General features: G+C 35.9%; 1 protein-coding gene across 6 annotated transcripts in view; it reads right to left on the minus strand.

Annotated features, from left to right (window-relative positions):
• Positions 1-2,725: 2,725 nt before the first annotated feature.
• The window catches only part of CEP170 (centrosomal protein 170), a 94,624-nt gene continuing 73,899 nt past the window's right edge, over positions 2,726-23,450 (minus strand). For 2 of the 6 annotated variants that reach the window (XM_059467348.1, XM_059467344.1), the window contains 7 exons: positions 19,457-19,691; positions 14,714-14,891; positions 13,119-13,286; positions 12,745-12,833; positions 8,887-8,980; positions 6,058-6,109; positions 2,726-5,090 (listed from right to left, as the gene is read on the minus strand). In XM_059467348.1, the coding sequence (XP_059323331.1) occupies positions 4,804-5,090; positions 6,058-6,109; positions 8,887-8,980; positions 12,745-12,833; positions 13,119-13,286; positions 14,714-14,891; positions 19,457-19,691 (1,103 nt within the window). In that variant the 3' untranslated portion in view covers positions 2,726-4,803. The remainder of the gene's footprint in view (positions 5,091-6,057; positions 6,110-8,886; positions 8,981-12,744; positions 12,834-13,118; positions 13,287-14,713; positions 14,892-19,456; positions 19,692-23,450) is intronic. The other 4 variants (XM_059467347.1, XM_059467346.1, XM_059467350.1 and 1 more) reach the window with 4 other exon arrangements.

Genomic DNA, 23,450 nt, shown 5'->3' on the forward strand with positions numbered 1-23,450 from the left:
GCTTGGCTTCATAGAGGTCCACGACTCCATACAGAACTTAAATATCTCATGTTGCCCATTTTTGTTTAAAATATTAATCAATTAATTTTAATAATAAAATTTACTCTTAAGATCACAGTTTGGTTCAAAGACAATTAATACTGCTTCTAAGCTGCTATTTTTTAATTTAAAAATATTTATAAAAATATATATAAATCTTTAGATTTCTGATATTTAGCTATTCCATAGTAGCAGAAAGCCTCATCAACACATCTATTAATCTTTTGAAATAGGTCTAAAAATGTTAGTTCTACGGAACTGATAGACAAGAGCAGCAAACTTAGTAAGGACATGTTAATTGGTAAGTGGAAATGTAGGAACTACCCTTGAAATGAACAAATCTCTATATCCCCTCACTCCACCCCCTAAGGCCTTAGTGTTTGAATAATTTTGGCAAGTATTACTTGAAAATGTTGCCCTATATTGCCATGAGGATATTAAATAACTACAAACACCTGTTTTAATACAGACTCCCCAGGGAAGCAATTTTCTAACACCCTCTTATTTTAAGAGCTCTCCCCAGACATGAGGTAACAACGGTTTCAAAAAATAATAACTGCTCATGAAACTGTCAGCAAGACAAGGCGAGCACTGAGTTTAGTTTTCACTGTTAACTGTGGTCTCACTGGAAAAGGTAAAGATCTTTGACAGTAGGCTTCCAGTTCTCTTATCCTGCTTTAAAGTATTTCCAGGGATGCATTATCCCACTTGTTTGCTAAATGCATTTTTCCTCAACAAATATGTGACTAGTGAGAAAAGAATCTGAAAAGGAAATGCCTTGTTCCCCAGCCAGTGCTCTGTTGGCTGTTACTGGCAGGAACAGCACTGGCAAAGACTTGCCAAGTTGAAAACAAAAATTGTTTTTACAAGATTACTGAGCTAGTGCAGCTGGAAATGCTCTTCAGCACTAGGCAGCTGTCCTTCGACAGTATTGCCAAGAGACATTGTCGGATGTATTTAATATTTGGCAATCATGGCTGAACTACCAGGATTGCAACCCTGTCAGCATTTACAGATCTAGCTCTATTTGAAGTCAGAGGTGACATTCTTACACTTGAAAAATTCTGATTATTCACCAAGACAAAGCTAAGGAACTTGTATGGTGAGTGGCCAAGTTTCTTCCTTGTAATTCTCTTCAGATACAAAAGACTTGGTGATATAAAATCTCCTTGGCAGGTAGCGAGTGGCCTCCTTTTACCATGTCATCGATGCTTCACACATTCCTGCATGAAGGAACACTGTTGCTTTTCATGGCTGCATGCCAAAGCAGTAATTGTAGATCTTTCCTATGCTTAAAATCTTCCCAGGTCAAATTACAAAGGGCTTCCAACAGGCATTGCCTGAAGTCAGTTTTTGGTAAGAGGCAGAGTTCTCTCCTGAGATTGCAGTACCAGGTGCTTTGGTACAATGTATATGCTGCAGTGAAACACCACCTTGCTGTTATCAGGTCAGGCACAAGAAATATGCCCTTAGGTTTATTTCTGTATGCTACAGCTGGATGTGAGTGTCATTACAAGAAGTTGTTGGGTATAGAATTAGAGCAGTACACGTAGCCAAGGGAGGAGCCACCAGTGCTGATCAGAAAAGGCTTGAGTTCTGCTTTTCCTGTGTCCTGGTGTGTCAGCACCACTTGGTGGTGTCTGAAGGGAGCACATGACTGAGGTCATCTGGCTGGATTTCCTAAATACTTCTGAATAACAGCCCTGTATAACCTTGGCTCCAAGTAGACTAGTCCTATAAAAATCTGTATGGGAAGAGTTACACTTCTGCTTAAAAATCAGAGGGTCTGCACATGAGAATACAGCCCAGAAGTGCATTCCTCTATCCTCTGCAAAGACAGAGGGATGCTGGCAACAAGTGAGGAAACTATAGCAGATAATGAAGCTGGGAGATATGAAGTAGTCCTGTGCAAGTAAAAAAGCCCTTGTAACTTTCTCATGATTTTTACTGTACGAAACTGGCATCTCTGAAGAGCAGCAGAAATCTCCTGCCCCTACAGAGCTGAGGGCTAGTCCGTATTACTGTGTGCCACTAGTGGTGTATTAATGCCAGCAGGCTGGGATATAAAGGAAAAATACATAGACAGAAGCAAGATCAGAGTGGCTGATGCTGAGTCACAGCAAAGCTCAGCAGCACCAAAATGCTTAACCTGGGAAGAAATGCTTGGAGCTTTTACTAAATTCAAGGTTTTGTTCCTGCATGAAGCCAGCTAAAAAAAGGCAATTTAGTGTCTTGCAGGAAAAGCAGGCATAGTCAAACCTGGGACAGAAGAAAAAAAGGCACCAGCATGGAGCCAAATCAGCATATTCATCAAAGTTTTCCAATATGTGAAGCAGAGGGAAAAAAACAGTCTGATAACCATCTACTGCTGCAGCTGGCAGGCGCATTAAAACTCACTTTCATTCTACAAAGGGAAACAGAGCCACTGTTTGGTGACTAGCATACTGGATTATTTTCACCTCTAGCTTTGCACACAAAATCAGTTGAAGTGTGGAAAAGAACCTGAGTACAGGAAAGCAAGCCAATACTGTCAACACAGAACAAATGATGCAGTGGTGGCAATAACAGAACTTTTTCTGGAGAGAGGATATTTATGAAAAAAATGTGATTTCCTATTTCAGTAAAGGTGAGTTAGTCTGCAGAAAGATTGTGTGAACTTCCCAGCTCTCAATTACATATTCACACATTTGTAAAGTTCCAGAAACACTTTATTTAAAAATGGAGTTGTAAATGCATATAACAAAATAACATACATAATAAATGTAACAAAAATAAATAAGGAGAACATGTCCATACAAAATAATAACATAGTAATGCAAAATGCTTATTACACAACATAAAGGTAAAAACGCCTGAAATAACACAAACAGAATCTCGTATGAAGAGCCTGCACCTTTAATCCTTCCTAGCCATTTCCTACTTTCCACTTGAATCTGCAGAAAAATTATGTTCCCAAGCATTAAACAAAAGAAGGAATTATGGTGATGTTTTGGTACACTCAATTTTCAATACTTAGCTCTAGTTTCCATCTATTTTTGCCCTTCTGCACCTTCAAAAAGTTTTCCTGTAGCCTCTGTAAACTAGTCATTCAGGCTCCCACAGTTAGCTGGAGTAGAGCATATTGAGTCATACATGAAGACTGTTTGCTTTTAATTTTTTTTAAAGAAAATATGAAATCCATTATACAACAGATTAGTGGTTTTGTTTTTACATCTCTACAAAAAAAGTTTTTGCATCTTTATTAACTGGTCCAACTTTTACTGATTTCTGAAAGCCTGTACAATTCAAAAGCGTACAGAAAGTAGGTTTTTAAAAACAAATCTCATATAGGATTATTGCTGAAATATTAAAGACCATTTCATAAAAGCTGCAAAACTGTATCTTTAACCTTAATATATAGAGACTGATGCAAACATAAGAAAATTCCAGTCTATTAGTTACATTTAACAGAAAAAACATTCCTCCAAATTACAGTGTTCTGGAAATACAAAGTAATTTACTTTAATTTTTTTCATTATTTCCAAATGTTAAGTTACTGGGACAACTGATAAGGAAAATAGGCTTATATAGGAAACTTTAAATAGACTTGCTTTTCAGTGGTATAAGCAAAATGTCCATGTTAGCAGTTGTCGTCCAGAATCCTTTTAAATATGTAAGACAGGGACAGCTTTACTAGCAAGACTACAGGAAAATATACAGAAGCAAATAAAATCATTTGCTTGGGAGTGCATCTATCGATCAAACAAATCATGACAACTCTACTTCCAAGTTCCCTAAAGAAAATTTTACATCTCATGATCATTCCAAATAAAGAGTAATTTCTTCTGTAAGCTTAATTTGCATTTGGATTGTGAGAGCCCATTTGCCTCAATATGCTTTAATATGTCCCACACTACTATATGTTCAAATTTATTTCCTAGTTAGTTTCAACAAAGATTTGGACAGAAATGAGATATGAAATACTTCTACTTTCATTAACATCAAAAAGACTTTTGAAGAAGATCAAAAAGTGCCAAATAGTTTATTCAGAAAGTGGATTAAAACACTGTAATGATAATACAAGGACAGTATTATCAGTTTGCTATTTACACCAAAACACTGCTTGCTGTTCAACGATATCGATATGTTCACCTACCACTCCCAGCAAATCTTAGTGCAAACATAATATGTGATCTTATTTGTAAACCCCAAGACAATTTACGCAGCAACAAGGTTACATAAACCACAGAACTGTTTGAGATTTTCCAGTACATGAGAATGAATGCTATCTGAAATCTGTCTTACTTTTGCAGTAATGTGTCATTGTAGTCCAAGATAATGTTTCCTATATAAATCATCTAATTCAGAATCAAACATAACTGTTCAACAGTTCTGTACAAGCTTTAGAGGAGGAAGTCTGTTCATCAGAGCAGCTTGGCAAAGAGATTGGGGTTTTCAGTAAATGTTAGACTGCTTGCATGGCTTTTAAAAAGAAATAAATCTATTAAGGGAAAACTGCTGATATAATAATTCTTTTGCAAAGCACACAACCACAAAGGGCAAACCTGCCACAATCTGCTTTCCTACACTGGTATCTATGCATATCTTTATGATTTGAAAAGTATTTGTGTGACAATCAAAGCATCACAATTAAAGAAAACTGGTTTAATAAAACAACTGCTGTTTGACCAAGCCTTTTTTTTTAATTATAAAAACAAACATTATAAGTTTTCCTTGATTTCTAAACATTCCACATGAAAGGCTTTTGTATCAAACACTGAGATGTCACTCACGCAGGGTGGCATCTTCTTCTTCCCCATCTGGGTTAAACCTATTGAAATGTATGCTGAAATCTGCCTCGGATTCAGCATTTTCCAATTCGGCTGCCGCAGGGCCGGTGGCGGGACGAGCAGCCCGGGCCTCGGGCTGGCAGTTGGGCTGCGCTGCCGGCCGGGGGCCTTGGCAAACAGGGCTGGACTTGGGCTTCGGCTGAGCTGCCAGGATGGGGCTGGCGAATCCCAAGTTGCTCAGAGCATCCAGGGTACCATCAGGGTCAATCATGGCATTAATTGCTAAGCAGTCATGAAGAGATGAGAAGGATAGGGAAAAAGCCATAAAAAATACAATTTTCTGTTACTATAAAAATATGGAAATCCTTATCTCACACTTTTATTTTTATGATGACAGATGTGAGTTTTTATGTGTGCTGCCCATGATAAAGAAATGGTGTATCCAACACAGATGTCAACTGATACATGTATTCAAAATCAGTTACATGTATTAAAACTTTAGATGAAATAAAACTGCACAAACTAAACATGAACTGATCTGTGGACAAGAAACAGAGATGATAAACCATCTATGATTAGGTTATAGAGACAGAAGGATGGTTTTAATTTAAGTGGCTTTTCCCCCTGATGTTATCATTATATTATGCTTTGTTCCACCCCACTCCCAGAAAAAAAACATTGTTGCTGATTCCATGATTGAATGAAATTTGTATAAAAGAGCAGTCATTTATCCACACAGTGAGGGCAAACTGAAGTACCCAGAACCATTTCATTTTATTATACTATTAACATATGTGTAACATTTAACAGAACTTCTCTTTTTTATTTCCAGATATGTACTAACATTTATCACTGATTTGTCTCTAAAGGTGGTTAATGACTACTCTTGAAAAATTCTTTTTAAAAACATGATTTTATCTCAGATTAAATCTGAATACTAAAAATAAAAAATATAGGAAATTTACAGCTAACAAAATGATGATAAGCATGGACCACTAATCCTATATAAAAAGATATGATCACTCTTCTGCTTTAAAAAAAAAAAAGCCATGTTTGTTTATCAAATGTATCAGCAATTATAGTGTAACTGATAGCAGTTATAGTATAACTGTACATAACTGATATTGTATTAAATATATTTTAATAAATCACAGTAACTTTGTTTCATGTTATATATATACAGATATGGATGTCTATTAAAAATTGAAGCAAGCAACCACAGAAGAGAAAAGTGAAAAAAGATTTGTACCTTGCAGCTGCTTCTCAACTCGTTTCAGCTCCTGTAAGATTGACGATATTTCCTAGAAAAGAAACAACCATGTTTCATTATCATAGAAGAGACTGGAAGAGACCCTTAAGCTTTTAAGTCCAGCTGTTAACCCAGAACTGCCACTGTAGCACTTATTCCACTAAGCCATCACCCAGTGCCAGATCCAGGTGCCTCCTAAACACCTCCAGGGATGGTGACTCCACCACCCCCTGGGCAATCTGTTCCTGACCTGACCTCTTTAACAGTGAAAAATATTTTTCTAATATCCTATCCTATCTATCCTATCTTCTCTCTCCCAGCTTGAGGCCATGATGGAAAAATAAAGGAAATTTTCAGAATGGAAAAATAGATTTAAACTACCTCTCAGGAGTGAACAGTCCCACTCCCAAACATGTCCAATTGCATTATGCTACTTGGATTGTCCCTCCTGGCATCCAGAACATCTGTGCTGGTGGGTGGCAGTGCTGGAGGCTGGAGAGCCAGATCCCAGTGGGAAAGCCAGAGCCCTCTGCACTGACTGCCTGCTCCCATCCCCAGGGCCTCATTCTGACCCTTGCCCATCTGCCTGTGCCCTCTGCTCAAGCACAGACACCACAGCTCTGCAGCGATCAGGCAAAGTAACAGCAGACCTTGAAAGGGAAGTTCCAGGATAAACTCAGTACTAAATGGAACAGAGTCATTTATGAGGGTGTAGAGAAGTGAGTCAGACAGTGAGATGACTGCATCAGGGTTCTGTCCCCATGAGACCTTGTACAGCACCCCAGTGCTGGGGCCACAGCTCTCTGCCTTACAGATTTTTCTCCACTGTGCTGCACTGCTTGCTAACACAGTCACAGCCACAGCAATGCACTCCGAAACGCAGCAACCATTAAATGTTACCACATCTAATGCTGTAGGATCACAGAGTAACCTGAGCTGGAAAGGACCCACAAGGATCATTGAGTCCAGCTCCTGGCCCTGCACAGGACAGCCCAAGAATCACTCCAAGAATCAAGCCAAGAGCCTGAGAGCATTTTCCAAGGGTTCTTGAACTCTGGCACTCTTGGTGCTATGACCATTTCCTGAGTAATCTCCCTGGCTATAGAATTAGCATATTTATATTAGTATAAATATGTAAATCCTACAATTGAAGAATCCTACATGGAAGAATAGTTAACCAAGTTGCTGAGAAGAGCTGTCAGTGGTATTCTAAAGCTGTGAATTTTCAAAAGCACTGATTTCAGAAAACCATTAATCCATTTCAGAAAGCTGTTCTGTACTAAGTAGTGTGATTTTCACAGAAGGCAAAGAGATTGATTATCTTTACAAAGTCATTATCTTTAAGCAGATTGCACATCTGAGCTGGACATAAATGCTCCAAGGACAAAACAAACATCACTTGCAACTGTCCTTTCTTAACTTTTAATGTTCTATGGTAAAAGAAGGCACTGCATTTGAACAACAAATTGCTCTGAAAACTAAGCAGAAACTTGAAAATCAGTGCCTATACAAAAAACCCCTGAACAACCCTTAAACTTTCAAGTAGTGTGAGATGCTTTAATAGATTGAAAAAAAATCAGTAAAATGGTGAACTTAGGAATAAATGTACAACTAACCTTTTTCTTTTTTTAAGAATACCTTGACCCTCCACAGGGCATTTCGAATATAAAACACTAAATTTGGATCTTATTTGGAGTTACATTATTATTATAATATAACTCCTTATATTATAATATTTCAAAAATTAGAAAATTCCATGAGGAACCTGATTAAAGTTTTGAAAAACCTAACAAAAACTATCAGCAAATCTACTAAATTATATTACTGAGTTACTAATTGTTGCTCTTGATAAATACACCATTCTTCAGAAATTACAGGCCAAGTCCTTTCCAGGAAAAATCAGTGTGGAGGAGTTTACTAACTGATGATGAGCTAACAGAGAAGTTCTAGCCTGTTCAATGTCAGAGGAAATGTATTCACATTTGTGCAGTTTTCTCTCCCACAGAAAACCCTGCCTCTGTAAACAGGTATTTTTAACAGCAGACTCTGCAGATGGATAATGAAGCTGGGCTCTGCCTGCTGTCTCATGCAAGGATGTTTCTCAAACCCTATGCTCGTGTTTAGAAGCAGAAGAGAAGGGTACTGAGACACAACGTGTGGTCTGTCCCCTCACAGTCTGGTCTTGAAATGGCCTGAATTAGCCTATAAACCATAGCTGATTGCTGTAATTAGGCTATTACATAAAACAGCTGGAGTGCTAGTGGGCAACCTATGGTTACCACTTCCAGACAAAGCCAACAGGATTGTTTTTCACTGAAAAATCCTTTTATTGCAATGTGTCTATGGATTATTTTCATCACATGCATTAAAACACAACAATTTCTCTAAATATTAATAACCAGTATTACTACTGTTAAGTATTACATATTAAGCATTAATGATTAGTAGGTAAACTAGGTTTAAGACTGTAAACCAAGTTCATTCAAAAGCAATCTAACATTAAAACTAATGGTTGTTACCTTTTGTTAAGCAAACATACTGATGGTCTATGGATAGTTTGAATCCCTTTAACTGCATTCTTAATCTGAAAATTTCCCTTGAACAATTACTTGTTTCTTAATGAGACAGTAAGAAAGTAATTACTTACTAAGACAGTAAGTCTTAGTAATTACTGAAGATTAGGTTTATTCTTGAAACATACTTAGTGTCTAAATAAGGTTTTTTAAAGATTTTTGCCCTTATGTCACTGAAAACACCAAATTCCTCTACTGATTACTTAGCCATGAGATAAGCAACATAATCAGTCCCAGAAAAGGTAACTATTCATACCATGCTTGATGTTTTCACAATAGGAACTTCACTTTCAGCTCGTAACTTGTTTTCAATTTCTTCCCAATTTCTGTCCTTGTCCTTAAATAATATTCTAGAAGAAAGAAATCCAATAGTATGTTTAAAATAGAAAAGAAAACCCACAAAATAATCTGAAAGATTAAATAACATGATAAGGAGTACTAAATGAAAAGAAAATATCAAAACCTGAAACCTGACAGAATCTAACCATACAGTTTAAATTTTCAGGGAAGCATACTAATTTCATGATTTTCAGCAAAATCATTATTATTGAAACTAAAATGGCAGTTCTGTAGCTAAATATTTGCTTATGGTACATATACAGATACAGCTAGTTCTTTCCTCCAGCACTGACATTTTTTTTGAAAGCCAACTATTTTACTGTAGTGAGAAAATCCCCCATTAATACTGCATTTTACAATAACAGCAAAATATAAGATAAAGGAATTCAATTTTTACCTTTGTATTTTATATGAATAAAAATTAAAATGCTTTAGGAAATTTAAAAAATGCATTTTCTCGAAAATATTTTCATTGAAAAGTCTCAATATGTATGTACATTTTATATATATATGTGTGTGTGTGCGTGCGTGCGTGTGTTTGTTCTAATAGTATGAGTATCACTTGTATGAATATCACTACATGTTTAAAGTCCCTTGTTATTGTAAAAACCCAAAGCCCAGTGGGAGATGCTCATCTTTTATGTTTTGCTTCCCTGCTTGATAAAATTTTTGTTTTTATTGTCATATAATAAACAGAAATTAAACTTTCTCCATTGGTGCAATTGGAAAAGAAAAGGAAAAAAAAGCAATGTGCAGATATTTAAGGTCTGTGAAGTAACACCATGATGACACAGAATCCACTTCTTCTCTAATAGGTATTTAAAAGTTAAAAAGTTCAAAAATAGCTGCAGTAAAACTGCTAAACAAACCAAGCACACAATTCCAAATAATGGTCAAAGAGCAGTATATTTAAAAGAAGCTATTATTGTAGCTAGGTCTCTGAGGAAATAATTTTTAAGTTGGAAGTTCACGGTACAGTGCATGTCATAAAGACTAAGAATTTGTAAGAAAGCTGTGAGCCTTAGTACTGCATTTCTGATCACCTTCCTTCAGTTCTGCATACCCTATGGGGAATTTCATTCTCCATTATTATCCTGTCAGGATTATCTAATTTTGCAAAATATGTACCCTGACTTATTTTATCAGTATACAGATGTTGGTGACAGACAACTCATCCAGAAGTAGCTTAAACCCTTCTATCTTTGAGGTCTTCACTCACTGCTGCTTTGGAATGTATTTATGTCAGAGGTTTCACTGTGAGGAAGTGCTACTTCGATGACAAAAAGTCATGGGATGGAGGCAAGTGTCACCTTCTGCCAGACTTGGGTTTATTCACGTACAAAGCATACAAGGAGTAAACATTAATACACACTTTTTCTTGGAGAAGGAATAAATAAATAAACTAAAAGGAATCAGAAGTGCAGTGAAGAAAGCAGGAAACATGTTAAGGGCATAACCAGGGTCATCATCTTTTGAAAAAGTTCATCATCAGAGGTCTGGCAAATTTTTCATGTTTTGGCAGGGAGTGAAAAAACTTGCAAAGCCATACAGCCTGGATACCAAAGATTTCAGATACAATGGAAAATTTAGTACATGCTTTTCATTGAGGAGTTCAAATACACATTTTAAAAAAAGAAGAAAATAAAGCAGAGACAATGAAGTCCTTTACAGGATCATAATTTTTAAAAAAGCAACTTCTGGAAATATTTATTCAGTATACAGACAATCTTATGCAGCTATACTTTCTCTAATATAATAGCATTTATATCACCTGGAAATCAGCAAGAACATAGAAAATAAGGCTTTATTTAGCAGTAAAGAGCACTAGCAAAAAAAAAAACAACAACTATTGTGATATTGTGTGATATTTTTATTTACCTTCTTGCCATGTTCTGTTAAAATAATTCTATCCTGATGTATGTGATTAGTGCCTTTGCTTCTCTATGTGGTGTTTTTAGAGCTAATGTTCTTCTCTTCTAAAATTTGAAAGGTTCTCATTTCATTATTGGTCACTTTATTAAAAAAGAATGGAACAAAATGAAAGTGTTAATTAGAAATTTTGAAACTTTTATTATGTAAACTATAAAGTGGACAGCCAATTTGTTTTTAATATAAACTCAGGACGCTGATTTCCTTTTTTACTTTATCTTTTTGAACACTTCATTTAGCTATTTTAAACTTCCTGGGGAATCATCATCTCTGTCTTCTTTGCCATTCCCCTTTCTAACCATATTTTTCAAGTTAAAATAATATATTTATAAATGCCAATTGCCGCCTTCTCTTGCTTTTCCCTGCTTTCTGAGGCAAACCTTACTTGATTGTGCTCAATCCCCATTTTTCTTTCAGCACACTTTGCAAGATGCCCAGCAAAAAGGCTTATTAATGGAAGTTTACTGCATTTTTATAGAAAAAAAAAATCCCCTTTCTTTAAGTATGCATAAAATATTTGTAGGTATGCTTGTATTTATATCATACATGAGCACATTATTATTGCATTTATTAGTAGCTGACTTGCTTTTTAAGATCAGAAAATTAATCAGAAATGTGTAAGATCTCAATTTAACATTAACTGTTAATCACCAGTAAAAACAACACACAAAATTCCTTAGAATAGGATAATTAAAATGAGTTACAGGCTTTTAAATAATTGATTCTTCACTTGGTGATACTTTTCCTACTAGAAATAGCAGGACTAGAAATGGCAGTTAACCTACAGTTTTAACTAATTTATATAGATTATTATTTTTCTTTTTGATTTCTATGGCCAAATCTTTTCTGGTAATCCCACGAGAATAGAATCTTCAGATATATTAGTATTTTGCTACTTTCACTGGTTACATCACCCTATTCTGACATACATTTTTGTTGTTTCATCTGTCACTCATCTAATATTCCAATATCTGACACTTCCTAAAGAAACCAATCAATTACAGACCTAATACTTTCTCACATTCAGAAAATTATGCATTAAGCCAAAGACTTCTTATTTTTAAGTTATTAATGGCACAACGACATAAAGAAGATAAGAAATATACAACCCTGAACTTTGTATTAAGAATTTACTTTTATTCTTGTCAACCAAAGTGGTCACAACTGGTTTTACACTCACATATTCAAGTTAAATGGAACAAGTAGAGCAACATATTACTATTATTGACAAGTCTACACTTCTTCTAAACTACTATGACATCTTATGAAGGAATCTATTGAAGCAGGAATTTTCAATTGAAAATGAGAGGTGGCTACATCTGTTGTTTTACAAATCAACAGGGATCACATTGTCTCCAGAGCAAGCTGTTTTTCAGAAGGATTTACTGAAACAGCTCTCCTCTGTCCAATTAGATTTCTCTTCCTAAAATGCAAAATCCCTACAACAACGTGGCAAATCTATAGGGCCCAATGTTAAAGTTCAGCAACATTTTAACCTTATCTTTTAAGGAAGGGAGTTTTACAAGACTTGCACAGAGGCTGGGTAGATTTTATACAGTATTGCATACGTTGGAAGAGCTCCTCTGCTGGATGCTGTTCTGTCCATGTAAACTTTCCTGATATTTCTCTTCACATAAAGTGAAATAAACAGAAGGAATAATGGAAAAAGTATTCATTCCAAATCCTTCTGAATGCTAAAAATGCCATAGGTAACAGTGCTTTTTTTAAAACATAAGCTTCTACTATGTACATTTCCTCTGTGATTATTATATATATTTTTTTTACCACTGGGAATGTTGATGGGAACAGACATCTTCAGCAATAACAGCATTTTTTAACAACCCACCTGATTTTGCCAGCTGTTTTGTCTATGGATTGTCTTATCTTGCGAGAAAACTGGAAGACTGAGGACAACAGCAAACTGTCCCCCATAACCTGCAATAAGTTTTTAATAAAAAAGGATATTATTAGTTCAATAGTAACAACTCCACATATTTTGGTATCTTTAATTATAAAAAAATCTTGCTTACGTTTTAGATAGCATCATATACAATGATATTTGAACATTTTGCCGATAAAATAATACGTAATTTTTTCAAATATTAATGCCACCTGCTAGAGGTAGGAAAGGCAGGATAATGTCTAGAATATTAAGTGGGGAGATAATTGCAAAAGCTTAAAATTGACACATTCTTAGAGAGAATCCTGTGGTGTGCTCACTTCATCTCTGCTCCAAGTCCTTCTGCGGGTAATTGTTGGGGGATCGAGGGCCTCTGTCAGCTGAGGTCTGGCATCACTAGGCCGACCATTCCCTTCCGGGGGTTTCGCATGCACTATTGGAGGGATTTTTCTAAAATTGAGACTTTCATCAAATACTCGGTCCACCAACTGCGGGATAAAAGAAAAACGAAGTTCATGAAATCTACTGGACACATCCAAAAATCAGATTACTGGGGTTTTTTCTCCCGAAACAGTTTCTAAGATGTCTATCAAATAATAATCATTCTGCTGTCTTCTATAGTATAAAATGATGCATCTCTTATGTAAAAACATCTTGTAGAAATGAACAAGATTTGGGGTTTTTTTTTAAATGCTAGACATACATGGCAAATTTAGGCTACCCCACTGAAATTTTGCTTATGGGCAGGTAACATAATAGCTACCTATAAACTGGTACTGAATAATTTATTTCTTTGATTAATGGAACATATCTGTAGAATTGAGAAGAGTACTCCGAGATTTAGGGTTTTTTGCCAAATAAGTCATAGCGTTACAGAAAGACTTACACTACCTAAAGGAGATACTGCCACCTGCAGTATGTACACAATGCATTGTATATTCTGAAGAAGAAAATAATTATTTCATGATAAAAAAATTTGGAGTGATCTAATTGGATCTGAGAAAAAGAGCATTTTACTTCTTTAAAGTTTAACCACAATCTATGAGACTTAAACCCAAAATCTATGTGAGTGCATTTATAATTTTTCTGAGTACCCAGCTCACAGATTTCTTATTGCTGTTTATATCTTTTTTTCCACAGAAAGAGACAGAATTAAACTAACCACAGTAAACTAGTGTATTAACCAAAATTTATGCACACAAAAATGAATAAAACACATTTTGAAAGGAATACTATGAAAAAAAAATGCATTAAACATTTACAACACATTATTATGGTGAACTGTAACATGGTAGAAAGTGATGACTTAAATTCAGATTAACACGTTTACCAGCATTAGACCTGTGATGATTACTAGAAAACGTTAGTCAATATATTCATAGAACAGCACACCAGAGGTAGGCAAAGAAAATAAGAATTATTAGAAGCATAAAGCAAACTTATTTAAAGGCAGTTTTTGACAATGTTATTAAGAAAGAAAGTCTAAAGTTAACTGATGGTACCTAAGTATTTCAATGTTCAGAAGATGAAAGTTTTATGTCACCTGTGAAAAGAGGGACTTTTTCGTTTTTAATAGCTAAACAAAGAATTAAATGTATACATTTATATATAGTTGTGCATACACACTAGTGTCTTTAAATGCACTTAGATACCGTCCAACAGTATCTAAGGCTACAGACAAGCAAAAAACAAATAACTACCTTGTCCTATGTTTCGTGGAAAAAAAGAGACAGACAGATAGTATGCATCCTTTTGACAGGCTATGTTCACAAAATAACTCCTGGGTTGTTTGTTGAAATGTAAAGGAACTTCAAATGAAAAAAAAAAAGTTGAGATCATGCATACGGGTTGAGTGGAAGAACTAAAAAGGCTATGCAAAATGCTAAAAGCAAAAGAAATAAAGAAAAGGAAGAACCTTATGCATTTCTCCATGAAGATCTCCTACCTCTTCTCTAGTGTCTATGGCAGAGCCAGGGGTGGTGGCAGCAGTGCTTACTGTGGTACTGGGGGCAGTGCCTGATGAAGTCACTGAATCTATCTCTCCTGCTACATCGTTGATTTCCCGTGCGATGAGAGCCAGATCTTGACTGATCCTAGTAATAAAGAGAGTGTTACATTCACCCCTACAAACACTTTTGGGCCAGTAGAGCCCCATCTGCAGCCTTTGAGGTTGTAAGTTCAAGTTCCTGATGACAATGCTATGAAAAGCTGCATGCCTTTTAAACAGAAAGCTTACTTGTAGAGCCATAAAAGCAAATTTTGACTGAAGCTTTTAACAGCGTGCCTTTCTAGAGGAAGAAGGTGAAAGGTGATCTCAAAAGACAGAGTATCCTTGTTTTCTTCCTAGGATTCAGACAGATCCATGCAATGTGCAGTATATCCAACACAGAGGATGCACAAGAAATATGCTGAAAATACTGCACAGATGAGCTGTATAACATGGCAGTAAATCTGAAATGCTCAGAAATCATTTAATTTGTACCTTAGTTTGCCTACTTGAAAAAAAAAGTTTTCAGGACTTCTGAACTTCTAGCAGTTCCTCACCTCACTCAGATCAAGCTGCTTATGGGTCTGAAATTCCAGACCAATAACCTAAATCCCCAAATGTAATCAAGAAATATTTTCAGTGGCAAAAATACAACATACCTTTAAAACCTGGGTATGATAGCATTACAAAAATACAGCTGAATTCTCAGCCAAAGAGTTCTTTTCTTTGCTTCTGATTCAGCACTTCAAAAAACCAGCTTTGCTCTGGCTTGCTCTGCTTGCGCTACACCTCCCCAGAACACCCCAAAAGGAGGGAACAAGACAAAAAACCCCACAAAGCAAAAGCTAAAAGCCATTATGGCATCCTGAATCTCCAGCTTGGATCACGGATTTGAGAAGAGCAGACTGCTAAGTGATCCCCTTTCACACTTCTGCCTGACAGCACCGAAGGCACAGAGGGTGACAGTGCCACTTCTCCGCCACCGAGGACTCGGTGACACTAACAGCGCCCGCTGCTCAAGTGGAAGGAGGTGCACAGCCACGTGACAGTGACACACCCTGGGCTCCACACAGGTTGACTGCTCAAGGTGAGCTTCCTTCTGCTCTTAATTTTCACTTTGTCTTCAAGTCAAAAACAATGGATACCACTGCCCTACAGATAGCTTAAGATAAAGTGAACAGAATTTCAACTAGAAAGGCAAACATAACTAGAGAAATTTCCAGCCAAATTCCAACACTGGATTTTGTGGCTAATCATCAGCAATCCACAATAAAGTATATTATATAATAAAATATATTATACACGTATAATTGGAAGAAGGCTGTAGACAAATACACGGCAATTTACACATGCCATTCAAAGTCAAAAATTCTTAGTAGTACACACCCTAAAAGAGCTACTTCTTTAGTGTCATACAATCATCCAACTTTTTCCTTAAATAGAAAAGTTGCTACTATTCACATTTGATTTTCTGGGACAAATTCTGGTATTTAATGTGTAGATGTGAAGAAAATAAAACCAGGATACTTCAATTATCAGCAAATTTTTCAGAAGAGAAACGTCATTAAACACCATAATCAAAAGTAGCATCTATTACTGAAGACTTAACTCTTCAAAGAAATCAGCAATGTTTCAGCATGACACAACCACTTCATTTGAGTTCTTAGCAAGAAATCAAAATTGCATAAAGTGTCAGATCCCTATATAAAAATTAACTCAAATGAATCCCAGAAGTATCAGGACAAACAACTCTAACATTGATGGCAAAAACCAGATAATTATCACAGTCAAATATCAGTCATGTGAACAAAATCTGTAATAATTTTCCATGTGAAAGTAAGCTATAGTCCAGTACTCAATTACATTCCTGTATAGAAACAATATAGAGCAGTAAACGAGAAGCACTGTGAAAAAGAAGATTAGAAACCAGCTGTGAGCTGAGCCTGACTTATGAAGTTTTCAAGTAATTCTATGTTAACTTTCAGAAGCATACATTTTTGCTTAAGTACAAGTATATTTTGTGTAATCAGGGACAAGAGACTGAGGCTCTAGGTGCACACTATTTACTCTACTACAACTGTAGGCTGCCTTGCAGATCTCTACTGCTTCCTGCATCAGACCTAGCAGACATACAAGGCAAATCAATTCACAGAGGCAGAACTAATAAACCTCAAATTCCCTAAATCCCTCAACCCACTCCAGGAAATACTGCTTTAGATTCACTTGGTGAGCAGACTCAGGCAGCTACACAGCTACAAAGGGAACAGACTCAGCTTCCAGCACATAGGATAAGGTGAGAACACATGGCTTGGGATGGAGAGAGCATGACCACCTTTCCAAGCCTGGAACTCTAGTTCTTATTTACCTGCAGTGAAAGAATACCCAGTGTTAGAAAAAAATACGGAGAAGGAAATAGGAATACTTCTAAGATATCTGTAATAGTGATAAACTGCTGGATTACTAAAAACATTTTTATGCTTAGTCTGCTATGTTACACTTCCTATACTGAGTCAGTGGATTTTGTAACAATACTTTAACATCCTTCAATAAAATCTTTGTGAAGCTCCCATTATTCCGAGGGTGTAAATTCCCTCCATGTCAAAGTGCTTTAAATCAAGTTTAGTTATTCCAGGAAGTTTCTCTAAATACCTCTTTCAGATTTTCAGTTTTATTAACATCTGTAAATCCTGAAGTCTGTGAAAAGTGCATACTGTGGCAGTCATGGAATCATTAAAACACAGTATGATGGTAACACAGATGCAATTAAATGTTTGCTATACGGTTTCTACACTATTTTCTGCTACACATGTATTTTATGAAAGGCTTATCCTTACAATCTAATCAGTTATTCAACAACAACAAAAATAAATCAACTAATTTTAATGAGAGCATATAGCCATCTTAATTATTTTAAAACTCTGAGTAGAGTTGAAGGGACCTTGAACATAGGGGCTGGACTGATGGCTGGGAGGGAAAAAAAAAACAGGGTAGGCAATAATAGAGCCTATGGTTAGCAAGGGAATAGGAGCAGAGACAAAAAGTTTTTTATAGAGGACAGAAGCTAAAATTAAAGCCAAGGGAGCAAAAATGTGAATCACTACAAAGATATGGAGACACAGAAAGGATGAACTAGTGACCTACAGCAAATGCACTCAGCAGAGGCTAAAACTGGTATTGGAAGCAGTGACAACAGATGAGAGTAACCTGGAATTTCTCAGATGCTAAATGCTACTTTTCTTCACCTTAAATAAGCTCATTTAATGCAGGTTGTGTAAAATCTCAACATAAACCTAAAAATTTAGAAGTACTGATTTGAGCCTCTCAGGAATTCAACTGAAAATAAAGCTGAAGACATAGGATAAGTACACAGCCTTTAAAACAAATTTTAAAGCCAATACATAAATGTAGGAAAGAGTAAGAATCCCAAGGGAAGAGAAAAACCTGCAAACCTAACCATCAAATGAATTTAGACTGAATCATCGATTATGTCCAGGTTCAATCTCTCTTAGATGGGCAAAACATATCAAAAAGTTTCACTGAAGTAGAGCTTCAGCAGTACTGGTTATCAGGAGGAACTAATATGCTATGGCTATCAATTATTTTTCCCATATACACACAGTACACAGTCCTCCCTATAGCCATCTCTAACTTTACACTTCTGAAAAGAAAGAGATTTTCTAGGAAGATTATTTTGAAAATGTTTATTTCATTATTTGTCCAGATACTATGAGACTCCCTTAGGCATATTCTGTGTGTCTCTCAGGTCACTACATCTTCCCTTTGTACAGATCACAACAGAAAAACAAATGTTGAAAAATATTACCAAAATCAGGAAACAAAACATAATTAATCACACTAAGCAAAACACTTCCACAGTATTAAGAAAATACTCTACACTATTAAAACTAATCTTAAAAGGAAAACATATTTCTTGTTTAGGCTTCCAAATTAAGTTCTGTGAAAATCTTTGGAACCTGAACACTGACATCTAAGTGTCAAATAAAATTTACATGCTTGTGCAAGCTCTCTGAAGCTTTCACTGCTGGGTGTTGCATGATATGGCAAAAATTGGTTACCAGAATGTGCAACTAACTTTGCCTTGGTTCACCTGAAGCAGAGTAGTGCCAGCAATGACAGAGGTATTGAGATACTAATCTCATGGACTTGCAACAAAAGAAAAATTCCTTTTTGGTGAATACGCATGACTTAAATCAGAAAGTACCTAACATGAAATAATGTCCTGATAAATCAAAATGAAAATGAGAACATGGTCTCTCACATTCCAAAGCTTACTTTTTTCTCTCTCTGTCACCTGTGATTGATCTGAAATTTTATCTCAATATGTAAAGGTAGTACAAAATCACATACACTTCAGCCTTGGGAAACCAAGTACCTCTGCAAGTCCCAATACTGCAACTGAAAGTTCATCTTCTGGGATTTGGCTATCATAAATCAGAAGTTACTATCAATTTCCGCTAAAAAGAGATGCGCTGGTGATGTGAGTGTTCTGCCTGCCAGACACTTCTCTCGTAAGAAGAATTTTAAGTAACCCATTCAGTGAGTGAAGGAAAGCAGTAAGGAGTGACAGAGCGAATCCATCAGCTCCCTTTGTCCTCTATGTGCACCTGGGTACAAACTCTGCTATTCTGGGAGCACTCCTTTCAAACCAACCTTGCAATCTCTTCCCGGTGGGCAGTCCAGTCACGAATGTAGTCTTCCTGCTCCTTTATCCTGTGCTTGAAGGTGCTGCTGCTTTGAGCTGCTGTCCCAGCGCTCTGCAGGCGCGCGGTTTTCAGGGCTGGAGAGGTACGCAGACGGGCATGTTTAGGGGAATTACGGTTTGATCCGAACTCATCTTCTGAGGTGGAAGCATAATCTGTAGGAAAGCGCCTCCATCTTGCACTTACTAAATTAGTTTAATTATTAAAAAAGAATTATTATGGCGTCTTTAATAAGAGAAAACAGCATTATTTCAGTAACATCACAAAAAATACACAGCTATTTATTATCCATCCCCAGGTACCTCACAAAAGGTTTATTTACTACATCTTTAAAAGAAAGCTATTTGTGTTAAATAAAAATATTGATTAATAAAAACATAAAACTAATGCTCTTTGTATAGTGATGAGTAAAGTAAGATGTAAAAGCCAGTGACTGTGTATGAGCTCAAACTGTATTACAAAACAAGGGCCCAATTCATTAACATTTAAGTATATAGTCAGATTGCACTTTTTCTGCAGATTTTTTCCCAAATTTCATTCAAGGTTTATGAATACACAATAAAGAAAATGAAGAGATATGAAGGAGGGATGGAGCTGGCACCAAGCCTGGAATGCATGCTTACATAAGGAAAGCATAAAATTCCTAGATGATGGGTAGGTCTTTTCCAACCTTAATGATTCTATGCTTATGTGTTTAGTACAGAAAAAGAATATATAAAATTAATATATGCAAATCTGCAGAACATCCATAAGAAAAGCAGCCTCAGAGAAAGAAGTAAATATTCTGACATGCAGCACACAAAGCATTATACAGCCATGTTGGTGAGGACAGCCTGAAGTACAGGAGAACTGGAACTAAGTAGGAGACTCTTGTCCCCTTATGAATTACTGAAATCTAGAAAATGGATCTCAGGTGTGCTGTCCTCAGACCTTTCCAGCAGGAAGAGACACCACCAAGTGTAAAGAAATCCTCATCACCACAGCCTGCTAAATTGTTGCAGGGGATTTAATACCCCAAATTTATTGACATTCATGAGGCTCTGTAAGTACTGCAGAAAATGAAGTAAGTGTGTGACCACCTATTGCTGATTGAAAAATATAGAACCAAATGATGTAAATTGGTTTTTAGTATTAAAAAATTCAAGAACTAATAATGATTTCTCCTGATACATTAAAAAATGAACATTACAAATGAAGTATACACTAATATGAATTTAAGTAACAAATAATGGAAGTAATTTTTGCATAATGCAAAGATTATGGTATGTAGAATATGACATTGGTGAATAAGCTTACATCCCTTCCCTCATACAAATAATGAAGTTTCAACTGCTGAAAACAAACATGTGCTGGTGCAATTTTTTCAGGTTTAAATATGGGTTTCAAATGATTTCTAGTTCTACTTTTTTAAAATTTTCTAACTTTATTGTAGAAAGTAACAATGCCTCTCCAATCACTTTCTGATCTCTTTTTTGGAGGCTTCAAAGTTATTTGATCTTAGGGAAATAGAACATGAGCAGAAAAAGTACATTTTCCCACCAACAGCATGCAAGCAATGTGTGACCAAAGTCCAAAGAGATTTATGAGTTGGGCCCACATTTTTTTCATCCATTTTTGTTTAAATTCTTTTTCCCAGTTCAAATTATAGTCTTTAAAATAATTATAAAATTTATGTTAAAATCTCTCAAGTGAGATACTTCAGCAACTCAGCACTGTACAATGAGCATATGTAATAATATATTTAAAAACTAAAAATTGAATGAGAAGTGAAATATCAGAAACAGATTTGATTTCTAGTACTCTACCACTGTAAGTTTCAACATCGGGGTCTGGGTCTGGGAGAAGCTTGGATTTCTCTGTGTACAAAATAGTGTTTTATCACGTTAATTCAATTTAAAACATTCAGATTAGAAGCATTTGCTTAAATAAAATATATTTATGAAATTAGTCTTAGGTCCTCTTTTCCACCCACACTTTTTTAGGAAAAGATTATACTTTCGATCAAAAATACTCAATTTTGTAAAGGTTTAAACATTTCAGGGATAGCAACTGAAATGAAATAATTAACAATCATTTGTAACAATACATAGTATCATAAAACCCCTATGTTTAAGACCATTAAATTTTAAGGCCTTGAAATGTTGGGGTGTTACACATGATCAATGTGTTTCTCTTTAATATGAGGACAAAGTTACTGTAGGCCTAGTGGTAAAAATCTCAAAGCTGTGAAATTCATGACAAGCATATCCAAGCATGTTTCCCAGTGAGGTAGCTATACATTTGCATATATATGCTTTTAATACTATCTTTAAATTAAGCAGGCCCAAAATATCACTGTAGTTTATGTACATTTCTGAAAGCTGTTGTGCAGTTGCTTATCTCAGACACCAAAGACTGTGAATATCAGTACCATTAACTAGAAAACCCCCCAAAACCCTGGCTAAAATAATCAGCACTAAAACCTAATTTAATGACTACCCTGTGAGAAGTATAATGTCCTGACAATCATTAAGCTGGCAAGTTTGGTGATTTGGACAACATAGTCTCACTTCAAAGATCTGAGAATAAATTTTATTGAATATATTCCTTATACTACTTAGAAGGTATTCTACTCTTATTGAGGCATTGACTTCTCAAAGTGCATCCATTTCCAAGCTCCTACTACTAAAATCTACTTAGTAAGGGCTGTTTTTTCTCAATTATCAATTTCTTGTCCCCCACAGTTACCTCAACAGCTTTGATCAACCTATCTGGCAGCTATGTGCTATGACAGCTAGGTCAGCAAGGCAGCAGAGCTGCCAAACACAGCTGGCTGCTCAAGGTCTCTCTGTTCTGACTCAATGCCCAATTTTTCAGCAGCTTCGCATGGCTGATCCTGCCGTTTGTATTCCTGATACACAGCTCCTTCTGTAACATCATCTTCAATTTCCCTCTGTTGTTGTGAAAATAGGTCTTTGGGCTCCTCTGTTTTTATTGATCACACTACTGTTGGATGAGGCAGTGCCTTCACCAGACCTTTCACTGCTTGTGCTATAAAGTTACTAATTCTGCTTCATGTGTCTTCACAGTGTTCTCAGTTATCAAGCCTCCTACCCCAGAAAAGCTCTGGTAATGACTTCAATGCTAACAGTTCTCACCCTAGATGTTGCATTTATCTGCTTGCCTTTTCAGATAAAAGTAACCAATACTTCACTGCATTAAGGATTAGAAATGATTCTACAAATTACAGACTTTCTGCTAGCTCTGACAATTTTAACCCTGTCATGTTGCAATTCATCCACGTGAAGTACAAGACAATAAAAAAAATCCAGAAACTACACCTTATTCTTGCTTTCATTTTACAGGTATATGTGTCTGGAACACTGATTTGGGAAGTGCAGAAATAACTTGCTCTTTTTGGGCTGGATTTAAGAGTCTGCCAGTGTTTACTGATCTACAATGTGGTAGTGTTAACTGACCTCTGATGAGACAACCCATGGAACATATTTAACATTTTGAGAGAGGCTAGTCCTCTGGTAACCCAATACTGGTAATAATCATTCATTTTCCAGTCTCTCTATGTCCAGGGAGAGAAGAAAATTCCTTCCTGTTACACCTTGATTAAATGTGCCTGAAGTAAACCATATCCAAACAGCTGAGGTGCTTTAGTCAAGCACTTCATTAGTACTTTCCAAAAGTGCTAACATTAATTGTTGACTTTTCTAGAAACAAAATTAAATTGAGGAATTAAAAGTGGCCTATATGTAGTTGGAGATGCATTTTTACATATACTCCTATATACACTAGAAGGTTACACCACTTTCAAAGCAATTCAAATTTTCCTAAAGAATAACCAAAATAAATCAGTAAAAAAATTATACAATAATGTTACTGATACAGACAAAATTCAGAACTCTAAATCCAAAATAGTAGTAATAATATTTTTACTTATATATTAACAAGAC

The sequence above is a fragment of the Ammospiza nelsoni genome, chromosome 3 (genome assembly GCF_027579445.1).
Source record: "Ammospiza nelsoni isolate bAmmNel1 chromosome 3, bAmmNel1.pri, whole genome shotgun sequence".
Classification (NCBI taxonomy): Eukaryota; Metazoa; Chordata; class Aves; order Passeriformes; family Passerellidae; genus Ammospiza; species Ammospiza nelsoni.